Raw genomic sequence first — 12,159 nt, 5'->3', positions numbered from 1 at the left:
TAAAATGTGTGCTCTTTTCTATTGTTAGCATTGATATCAGTTGATTTTAAAGGATCAGATTGCAAGCAAAAACAAAATGTTTAGTCTACTTAAAAATATAACCTCTAGCAATGTCATATGATTTATAAATTACACATGTTGATGATACATTTCTCTTCATTATTTTCCTCTGTTGTCTGTATATGAACACACACACACACACACACACACACACTTCTAAAATTCTCATTCCCCTAACCTTTAACTGGGAGAAACAGTGCATCTTAAGGCAACAATGTTTGAATTTTTGAACCAAGGTACCTCAGAAGGACTAACTTACAGAATGTGTCTAAAATCCAGGGCCCATGACTCTTGTGGAATTGAAATTCGTCAAATTTTAAGAAATATTTTGTAATATAAAAATGCTCATAAGACAGCTTATGCCATAGTACAAAATATCATGAACCTTTTCCTATGCTGATGTTTGACTTTGCTATATAGTGCAACAGGGACTAGTTTGCAAGATACCTCTCTGATTGTATCCTAACCTTTCCAGTGAAGGCAGTACATTAGAAATTGAGGCATCTGATAAGGAAATATGTCTGAAAGATTGATTTAACAGGTCACAGGTTTTCTGGTTCTGTATATAAATAGACTTTTATAGCCTCTTTCTTCATACCTTTACCTTTTTCAAAATGTTAATTGTTTTCTTTTTGTTCCCTTCCTCAGTCCCTTCATTAAATATCAATGTTCTTACAAAATCTCCATTTTCTTGTGTTGATTGTTATATATGGCATTGTTCTCGTTAAGAAAATGTATATGGTTTTTCTACATAGAACAATCTCCTTTTTGTCCCTTATTTTGAAAAGATTAAATATTAAATTTGTTTCTGGTGTTTGTTCTTAATTATTTTATTTTAAAACAATATAATACTTCTTTTTAATCTTATCCATTAAGGGGATAGTTTCTCCCTGATTTTTGTATCATATATTCTATATTATGAATCTGTAACTAGGGAACGGCAGCATATATTGGGAATAGCATATGTACTTTTCAAAAATAGGTCTTGGAGATGATAATTAAAATAGCAAGTTTCCTCTCTATTTGGTTGACAGGGCTTGCTATCAATTCTGCGTAAGTTGAAGAGTGCACCTGACCAGGAGGTTAGGATCCTGCTCCTGGGATTGGATAATGCAGGCAAAACCACACTTTTGAAACAACTAGCATCTGAAGATATCACCCATATCACTCCAACCCAGGTAAGGAAAGATGATATTACTGATACAGCAAATATTCCGTGATTAAATATAAGACTACATCTTGATGTTTGGCAGAGTTCCAAAAATACATTTACATTGGATGTGCGTACAACTAACTCCCTCTCCAGATTTCAGTGGTGTTTTTTTATTGAAAAGTTTTACAGTACATTTTATTTATAAGAAAACAAAACAAAACCCCTCCCAACCCCCTCCCCTCTTCCCAACCCTCCCCAACACCTCCCTCCCTCCCCCTCCCCCCTCCCCGACTTCCCAGAGCTAAATACAAGGTATAAAAGTAGAAACAATCATAATCTACCATATGCAAACAACAATAGATTATTAAATCTATCGCACTTTAACTCTTATAAAATGACTACAAGCAATATAAATATCACATCAGTACTTATTCAAATGCTAAATGAAACTTTTTAGTCCCATATTTATTCAGTGGTATTTATTGTACAAATAGTCATGAATCACTTTCAAGCTGCACAATTTGTTTTTTCAAAATTATGGCAGCATCCTACAGTTTAATTTTGATTTTAAAATCCAGAGTAGCCAATAATGTTTGAAATTTCCCTCTTTTTTTAGGTCATGAAACCAGCAGTGGGACGTGATCTAAGAAAGAAAAGCAATCTATTATGATAGAGATATAACTATAGCGATAGTGGCATGCCCACAGGCCGATATACAACTGTTTCTCAGAAAGTAGACTGATGAGGTTATTCCCTGCAATCTTCTCAAGCATTTAGGATACTTATTATCAAGCCCAGCTTAGCTTAGTCTTGTAAAAATTTCTGGGCAGATAAACACATTTATAAATAACTTGGAGTTAAAAAGGCAATCATTGGTTTTATTTCTAACAATGTTTTAAAAGGCTATGTGGCATTTGGGGTCATTATGGGAAATAAAGGTTAGGATAGCTCTTTGATTTGAAGGATACCTGCTTCCTTTTTAATTTTGTTAAACTCTTGCAAAAACAGAAGGTATAATGTGCCCAGGAGCTGGTAAATCCAGTTTGACAGTAGAATCATAACCATTGAGATGGTGGGCTTCCCTTCATTAGATATAATCAAACAGAAGCTAGACATTCATTCATATAGAGATGCTTTAGTTGGGATTCCTGTAGTGAACAGGGGGTGGGGCTGGATGGTCTTTAATGGCTCTTTCCAACTTTATGTTTCTATAATTGCTTGCTACTTAAAGGTGCCATTGTGCGGTTTATGAGCTTATCATGCAATCATTTTGCCTTGTTTACATAATTTAAGGGGATCTTGACAACATTATCTGTTTATAACTCTCCTTGTGTCTTTGCAGCAGATCCTCTCTTTTTTTCTCACCAAAATGTCTATTCATAACGAAAAAGAATAGAATGGCTACAAAATGACCTTTGAGCAATGGTGTGAAGAGCCTTTGGTCTAGAACAGGCATGTCAAACTCGCGATGTCACGTGACGTTGCACAACATATTGGGACTTTTTCCCCATTGACGGCAATGGGGTCGGCGTGGTTTCGGCATGACGCATCCAGCCCACAGGCCGGCAGTTTGACATGCCTGGTTGTTTTAGAAGCACTGTTTGGTGCTATACTGTATATACAGGTTCTCTTCAACTTACAATCAACTTACAGCCCAAAACGTCTGTTGCAAAGTGAGATGGTTGTTAAGTGACTTTTGCCACCTTTTACGACCTGTCTTGCCACGGTTGTTAAGTGAATTACTGCAGTTGTTAAGTCAGTAAGAATTAAGTGAATCTGGCTTCCCCATTGACTTTGTCAGAAGGTCGCTAAAGGTGATCACATTGCAAGCGTCATAAGGGTCCGAATGTGCGAAGGGTCCAAATTTTGGTCATGTGACCATGGGGATACTGCAACTGTTGCAGGCATGAAAAACTATCATAAATCATTTTTTCCAGTGCTGTGGTAACTTCAAACAGTCACTAAATGAATGGTTGTAAGTTAAGGACTACCTGTATTCATGTGTTACTGTTACCAGATATAGAGTGCATATATTGTATGTAATACATTCATTAAAAGAGTAGCCTGTAATGTAGCTCGGGGTGGGGGTGGGATGGTGTTTTGTTTTTGCACAAGCAAAGTCTCAACTGATATCCAGTTATGAGCATCTCAGAAATGCCAGCAGGTGGTGCTAGAGATTTGTATGTTGGCTCTAAATTGTAAGCAATTATTGATTAAATCCTCCCATGCCTGGAAGCAAAACCTACTTTCAGATTCCAAGCTTTGAACCCATCCCTTGTATTGCCCCGAGCTTGTGGCCACTCTGTGCCACTTCTCGTTTTTCTAGTTGCACACCCTTTCAGTTGGAGCTTCAATTGACGAAATGGGTCTTTCAGAAATTTAGCTGGTGCTTCTATCTATCTTCTATGAAGTCATATTCAGAGTTTTGCGTCTGATTAACCTGCCCATTGGGTTTGGCTTTCAGAACAGAAGCATTTTGTTTTTTCCCTTATTTGCTTATTCTTTGACTTTCCAGTGTGCCTCTCCTTTCTGCTTATAAGCTGCAATGTATATATTTTTAACTGACTTAAATAGATCCTGACACAGGCAAGGCTACTATATCCTTCACCTTGCCTACAGTCAATTCATCTGAATAGCAATATAGGCTTTTATCTTGTTACATTTTCCAGGGTTGAGATATATGAGCTGTGAATATCATGAGCTAATGAAATTATAGCCAAGTACTGTATCCACTCATGATTTTTTTGTTTTAACTTTATTTATTATAGGGTTTTAACATTAAAAGTGTGCAAGCCCAGGGTTTCAAGTTGAACGTCTGGGATATTGGTGGACAAAGGAAAATCAGGCCATATTGGAGAAATTATTTTGAGAATACTGATATCCTGGTAAGCATTGGATATATGGTATGGTATTTTAAATAACACAGGGACTTTAAATTTAAGATATGTTGCTGCTAAATTTATTTTGTGGTAGACAGGAGGTTCTGTTTGTAAAGCAAGCATGCATATGTCAATTTATGAAATCTTTAAAACTTTATTTTTAATTACTTTAATTCAGCCACGTGCCATCTAATAGTTTTATTTGATATTGCCTTCTGTTTGAAATTATGTGATATTTCAGATTGACAAGAATGAATTGAATTATGATGTGGGATCTTTTCATTCATACCCATATTTTTTTGAATACTATATAAAACAGAGATAAAATAATTCCAATTGCAACTATTTCACGTATGGAAGGAACATTTTAAGGAGCTGTTCCCATTTTGGTATCTTTTGTATATCATATTCGGGAACTTTCTTCCACCACCACCACATGTCACTCACTTTTTAAGTTCTCAAATTTGTGCTAATTACCATTGTAATATTTGTGACAACAGTCCTTTAAAATAAGGCAGCATTATTTCCTATTACATTTGGAAAATTGAGGCCAACAAATAGTTGCTTGTCTAATGTGGCATTCCTATTATTTTGCTATAAAAAATACTTTAGATAGAAAACTAGATATTCACAGAACCAGATTAGCAGGAGAATCCAAAGTTGGTGTTGCAGATAGCCCATATTATTCTTGGGAACTAGCAGATAGTCCATATCTTCCTGAATATTAAAAGGAGAAGCTACCATCAGTTACAAAGTTGCTCATTAATTCACTACTGCATAAAACATGCATAAAGTACCGAGTAATATCCAGAGATGAAGAGACATCTATGTTTTTATTATAGAAAACATACAGGTAGTCCTCACTTAACAACCACAATTGGGACCAGCATCTCAGTTGTTGAGTGAAGTCATCGTTAAGCGAGATGTCATATGACTGCTTCACTCAATGACTGCATCTTCTAGTTGTGGCCATTAAACAATTGTACAATTTTTAAAATGGAGCGCAGGGGTGTCTCAGTGGTGTCTGTGGCCCTGGGAGTCCAAGCGCAGACTGAGCACAAGTTGTAGGTGTGCTGCAGTGTGATGCAAGGCTGCTACAGCCCAGGACATCTTGGCCTGCTCCCCGCCTGGCCCAGGAGGCTTCGGCTTGCTCCCTGCTCCACTAGGCCCAGGAGGCCTCAGCTTACTCCTGGGAGGCCTTAGTCTGCTCTGCTTGCTCCCTGCCCCACTACTATGTGCAAAGCAACCCACTTATTTTTACTGGCAGCAAAAATCCAAGCAGAGACAGAACTAAAAATCCTTCTCTCCCTGCAGCTCCATAGAAGTGGAGCTCCTAGCAGCTCTGCAGGCATGGAGTTCCCTACAGCTTTGTGCCTGCAAAGCTGTAGGAGAGAAGGATTTCAGCCCCTTGCCTGTTTGGATTTCAGCAGCAAAATCCAAGCAGACATGGAGCTAAAAATCCTCCTCTCCCTGCAGTTCCACAGGCACAGAGCTTTTTGCAACTCGGCAGGTATGATGCTTCCTGCACCTCTACAGGGACAGAGTTTCAGGGAGAGAAGAATTTCAGTCACATGTCTGCTTGGATTTTGGCAGCCAAAATCCAAGCAGTTACAGAGCTAAAAATCCTTTTCTTCTCGCAGTTCCGCAGGTGCTGCATAGGCATGGAGAGATATAGAGAGAAGGATTTCAGCTGCATATTTGCTTCCATGGAGCTGAAATCTTTTGACAGGGAGCTCGTTCAGCCAGCTCCCAGAGACGAAAATGAGTCCTCTCAGCAAGTGACAGCAGCTTTCATTCTTCCCTGCCAGCTTCCCCAGTGACTTTCTGGGGAAGCCAGCAGAGAAGATTACAAATGATGTTTACATGATTGCAGGGCACTTGGGAACCAGTTGTAAGTGCAAACAAATTGCCAAACACCCAGATCATGATCATGTGACTGGGCGGAAGGGGGATTCAGTATTTTGCAATGGTCAGAAGTGCTTTAAAGGTCATAAACACCCTTTCAAAGGCAGTTGTTATTTCAAACTGTACTTCAGTGAATGGTTGTTAAGGAGGACTACCAGAGCATTTCTTTGTTACAAGTCACCATAAGTTGGAAGACCAAAGGATAATTTATTTTATTTTTTATTTTAATCCCATTTATATCCCGCCCTTCTCCGAAGACTCAGGGCGGCTTACAATTCAAGCACAAACCAATGTGCTTAGCAGTAGCCTTCATTCTATGTATATGCCTGCTTATTAGGGCTTTCCCCCCCCCCAAGCGGCATTATTACAAAGTCAGCTTATTGCCCCCAACAATCTGGGTCCTCATTTTACCTACCTCGGGAGGATGGAAGGCTGAGTCAACCTTGAGCCTGGTGGGATGTGAACCTGCACTAATTGCAGGCAGCTGGTGTTACTTAAGGAGGCATTAGCCCACTGCTCCACCAAGGCTCCACCAAGGCTAATGACTGCAATCTGTAGCTACTCTAGAAAGTTTAAAATCAGACTTTCTACAAACAAAAATTTCTAAGCAAGAATGAAGAGTAATGCAGGGAAAAGAGGCGCTTGCCACTTATAAAACCAAATCAGTTCTGTACCCTGGTGAAGACTTCCAAGAATGGTTCAGATCTTATCAGAACAATATGTTGCTGCAAAGACATTCCAGTTAATATAGGTATATCAGTGTCAGAGTGAGGTGAACATTTTTCTTTGTAAAGCAGCAGCAGCACAAACAGAATTCTCTGATAATTCAGTGGGGGGAAAAATCCAGTGAGACCAGACGATAGATGTTAAGAGTCTAGCAAAGGGAGTAGCGAAATTAGTTATGCTTAGCTCAGCTGTAATTAAGGGATTGTGTTCTGTTACCATGGAATAAACAGAGACGAAAGCCATATTCGTACAAGGAAGGCTGAATTTAATTTAGCATTAATAGTGGACTAACCTGCCAGTAATCCCATAAATCAACTTCGTAAAGATTTATTGCTTGCTGCTTTCTGGCTTTTTTCATTACTTTATTTTAAATAATTGTATTATTGTCATAATAAAATGAAGTGGCCTCTTAACTAGGGTGACGTGGAAACTAGACTAGCAGTAATACTATTCCTGAACTAACTCTTATTTCACATCCTCTGCTAAACCATTGCTTTGCTCAGTGGAAAGGGAGCTAAGGGAGCCACAGATCCAGATTCATGCATTACATATAATTGTGGTTGAATATGCTAACATAAAGTAAGCTATGCTTTTATCTGGGTTCAGGTGAAAATGTCTTATAACATCATACAATAATGGGGAAAAAGTTGTTTTAAAATTGTATGTGTAGCTCAATTCACCTAGTCAAGCATATCTGATGTCACAGCCATTTTTTTTAAATGGTCATTTTTAATAGGTAAGTACCATGACTGGCGTGTCCTGAATTTGATTTTTCTCAGATATACTATTTATTATTCCTTCCAGGTACTAATATTTGTACAGTCTTCCCTCAGAATAATGCTTTATGCATCTGATGAAACGAAGTATATATATAAGCTTTATTGTAATAAATATACTGGTTTTTAAATTCCTTGAGTCACGTATTTTAATTATAGTCAACAAAACTATCTCTCTGGAAAATGTAATGCTGCAAATACAGAAGTGTTGTCAAATGTAAATCTACGGATTCTAGATTGCCTAAAATCACATGAGAAATGGAGTAGATAAGTGATTTGCTGCCCTCTACTTTGCAAGTTCTGCTACGGTAGTAGCAATTTGCCAATATTAGAGTTTTGCTGACAGTGTCAGCCTGATTGCAGCAGAAGTCATTCTTATGTTGTTGTTGATCTGCTCCCACCCTCCTTGGGAATATTAACATTTGTATCCTTGCCCGTTGATTTCAACTGAAGGGTAATATTTTGCTGTAGGGAGTTTATAACAAAGTATAAGGGCTGTTAGTGGATCAATGGCTAACAACCTCAGTCTGGAGCTGTAATACTGCATCATTTCAATTAGTTGGGTTTTTCAATCGTAGTGAAGGTAAATTTTTTGATAAATTAGCAGCAATTAAACGAACATATTCCCATGCAATAGTTGGCTGCATCATATGAATGATCTATTCAAGTAAAGTATGGCTGTAATAGATGCTAAGATTCTATGTGGACAAGATAGCATGTGATTAACATTATATATTGTGTCCTAGCAAATTTAATTATCCTATAAAGGATAAAGATTTTAATTAGATACTGATTTTTCAACTCTAATCTGGTCTTTCTTGTACAGCTATTATGAAACAAAGAAATGTTTTAACTTTAAATTCCTTCATCTAAGAAGTGCAAAAAGAAAACTGACATCTCATACACAAACACAGTGAGCAAATTCATATAGAATCAGTTTTCTTTCAAAAATGATTTATCCAAACATCCTTCATATTGAGATTTTAAACCCAAAGGCATAGTTTCTTCTGTTATTCCATTTTAACCCACTATTATAGTAAAGGGGAAGCTGGATTAGGGGCTACATTAGTTTGGTTTGCCTTGAAGGGATTTTTGTAAATGGACAGCATGCTAGCTAAGAAACCTGTCTTGGCTCAGAGTTGAAGAATATTGCACAAGTGAGAGGCCCTTCCAAGAATATTTTTAACACATGAAGTGATTGCACATTCATAAACATGCAGGTGTGTTTGAATGGGAGATACTTCAGTCTCCCACACCTGTGCTCTTTGGAAGCTATGCACAAATAAAGGTGTGTATATTTGAATGATTGCATATTCAGACATACACCTGCAGCTGCTTAGCAAAAAAAACCCCTTCCAGATATGGAGGTAGGGACTTAATAATGTATATCTACGCTGCTTGATGCAATGCTGTTCATTGTGGTGTTGGCATTAGTTCTGCCTTCTCAAGTTCTAGTGAGGTGCTTCTCGTAAGTTAAGCTTAGATGAAAAGTCCTAGAGACAGTCAGATGCTCCAGGGATCTTGTGAGTGGTTCTGCAAACATAGCCGTCTCTTAAGCTTAATCCACTGTTTCATCAGGACTATAAAAGCATGTCATTATTATAAATGGTGTCTTTGGGATGATGTATGTATATTGCTCCCATGACCAGTTATGCAGCTACTAAACATCCTAGAATGACAAAATTGTCAAGCTTGGTGTACATTTCAAAGGATTATATTAGCCTACTTTGGACGGTAACCAACATTTGAAAGAAACTGCCCACAAAGACAAGCCATTTGCTTTTTCCTACATAGTCCTAAATACACTAGTCTTCAGTTCATCATCATCATTCCTCTCCCCCTATTTTTAACTTTGAACTGGGACAAAGCACTTTCTAGCTTTAGAGAAAGCCAGAATCCTAAATGAACCTCATAACATAGTTTAGGATTCTGATTTGTTCTTAAATTAGTAACTATAGTTTCTCAATCTGAAAAAAACTGGAAGGTAGTGTTCCAATTTGTATAGGGTGTATAGGCTCACATTTATCTCTCAGAAGACATGATTGTTTGAAACAGTTGTCTATCTTAAGATCCTAACTTACAATTGGAAAGACTTCATTTAAATGCTTTGTGGTGGCTAAAGTATGGGCTCAATTTTCCTAGACTGCAGTCATAAACACCAGGAGTCATAGCTTCCCCCACTCATTTTCCCTTACCCCCAAGACCCAAAGTATTCAGAGGGGCAGAAGGTACAAAAAGAATGGGTTGTGATGTACCAGTAATCACAAGTTGTGATAACAGGTACATCAGTAAGTTATCACATTAAATAAAAACTTGTGTATTTTTTCTCCCTACATATACGGTATATCTATATCTAATGATGCTGAAGAATTCTGTGCTTTTTCGGATACAACTCACAGCTGAAAAAAGTGTTATAAAACACTAAAAAAAGGGGCTGACAATTTTATTCTAGACAGATTTTTCCTGTTTCAACATCCATTAATTTTAACAGGCATTAATTACTTAATTTTGAGAGATTATTATTGCAAAAACTTGTTATTACAGATATACTGACTGTCAAATGGCATCATACAGTTGAATTTTTAAGCCTATTTTCCTTATTTGCTTTGTAGATTTATGTCATTGATAGTGCTGATAGAAAAAGATTTGAAGAAACTGGTCAAGTAAGTATGTCACAGCTTTTGAAAGGAGGGATACAGTACAATGAAATTTGTCAGAATTTGACATGGAACTTATAGTAATAAAAATGGACTTTCATTTAAGTTACAGCTTTCTGTCAAATTTGGAAATTAGCTGAAAACAGGGAAATTATTTTTAAAGTCCCTTTTCAATTTGCCTAAGTTTGACCCAAATAATTTTTATTTTTTTGCACTCAGATCTGAATTATATAGACTCTGCAGTACCATCTTAAAAATATGAACGTTTTCCTGATAATTTAATGCAGTGATTGGTAAATTCTGATTCATGATACAATGTTCACATCAGTTGAATTATGTAAGGTCTCCATGTTATATCGAACAATGATTAGAAGTATTAGGCTATTATCCTTTGATAATTATAACACTTTTCCCGCTGCATCCAACCATCCAAAGTGTATGTTCATCTTTGATATGCTAATTATCACTTTGCATCCATTTATTTCCCTTTTTTGATGCCATTAACAGAAAATGTGAAATTTGAGTACGCTGTATCGTAAGTTCCTACCCCTTAATTTTAGGAGTGTTTTTAAGGTCAATATTAGTTTAGTTTAGAATGTTATATGCAGGATCAATTTGTATTTAATCTTCAGTGCACTCATTTAATGAGTACATCAATTAATACATAAGCGCATTATACAGGGATGGTCAGTATTCCTTTTAGTAGTCAAAATTGCCTTATGAAGATTACACTTTTTTTAAAAAAAGATGCATCAATGACCCATGTTTTACAGATGAATAAACTGAATTAAACTTTAAAGTTTATATTTAGGATTCTTCCAGAATGTGAAGCATTTATCGGCTAAAATGGATTGTTTTTAAGAGCTATTCCATTATACTGGCAAATTCAGCTTATAAGTGCGCTTGTATATGTTACATTGGCTGTTCCTTAAGTACTTGAAGGTTGGGATTGGCAATCCATTGCTGTTGCCCTGAAGGCAGTTAGTCTATACTGTGTTATAATTTTAGAAAAACTCATTTTAGATTATGGTGTTAGTGCTTGCTTGTGTTATATACCTGGACTCTTTATTCTAGCATCAATACTGCTACAATAAAACATTAGGTTACAATATTTCTCCAGAATTGTTTAGGGAAAAAATCTTGTTCATTTTATAAAAAATTCTGCACATGTCTTCATGATTTCAGGAACTAGCAGAGCTGGTGGATGAAGAAAAGCTAAGTGGCGTTCCAGTACTCATCTTTGCAAACAAACAAGATTTACTGACGGCAGCCCCTGCTGCAGAGATTGCAGAGGGTCTGAACTTGCACACAATCCGGGATCGAGTCTGGCAGATTCAGTCTTGTTCAGCCCTGACAGGAGAGGGCGTGTCGGTGAGGAGACAATGTTTATTCTGGCAGAATAGCTTTTCTACTGATCTGAAAGAGATAGGCATTTCCCCTTATTTTGCATCCCAGTGTTTTCAGTGTAAGCTACGAAGCAAATGCATAGTAAGAGAAATGTCATTTTTAACTCACTCGGCAAGAGAGAAGCTCTATGTGTGATGGATTTCTCCACTGCAAATCACACACTAACTCATATTTTTGCCCTCATTCTTGTTGGATTGTCCTCAAGTAATTATTTGCTTCCTTTAACAACATACATTCTATATTGCAGTTTAGTTTTAGGAGTAATATTTTTATTGCACCAGTTTTTATTTAGCCACCCTTCTTAATTTGTTTTTGCCACAAATAATTATTTAATAAGCTTTTATATTTTATGTTGTGTAAAATTGTGAACGGTATAAGTACGCACGTATCATTCCATATTTGTAAGTGGTCCCTCTATTATCCTGTTTTAGCCCTATTAGTAGGATATCTGTGTATCTTTGTGCATTACTGCATTAGGCAGAGTCACCAAAGAGATTGAGAATAAGATTGATGACAGTAGGACTCAGTAAAAGTGTGCTGAAAAGGAAATAAAATGCAGGATGAAGTTCCATTTTTCCTGAGTTAAATTTCAGAAT

The 12,159-nt window shown here is 36.9% G+C and overlaps 1 protein-coding gene across 1 annotated transcript in view; it reads left to right on the top strand.

Moving 5' to 3' along the window:
- ARL3 (ARF like GTPase 3) overlaps positions 1-12,159 on the top strand; it is a gene marked incomplete at its 5' end in the record, with an annotated part of 42,754 nt that overhangs the window by 16,499 nt on the left and 14,096 nt on the right. The window contains 4 exons of the mRNA XM_081329937.1: positions 1,095-1,238; positions 3,982-4,098; positions 10,112-10,162; positions 11,342-11,527. Coding sequence (XP_081186063.1) covers positions 1,095-1,238; positions 3,982-4,098; positions 10,112-10,162; positions 11,342-11,527 — 498 coding nt within the window. The remainder of the gene's footprint in view (positions 1-1,094; positions 1,239-3,981; positions 4,099-10,111; positions 10,163-11,341; positions 11,528-12,159) is intronic.

This window comes from Vipera berus, assembly GCF_964194415.1.
Source record: "Vipera berus genome assembly, chromosome: 5".
Classification (NCBI taxonomy): Eukaryota; Metazoa; Chordata; class Lepidosauria; order Squamata; family Viperidae; genus Vipera; species Vipera berus.
Note: the sequence above shows the minus strand (reverse complement) of the source record. Positions and strands in the feature narration are given on the sequence as shown.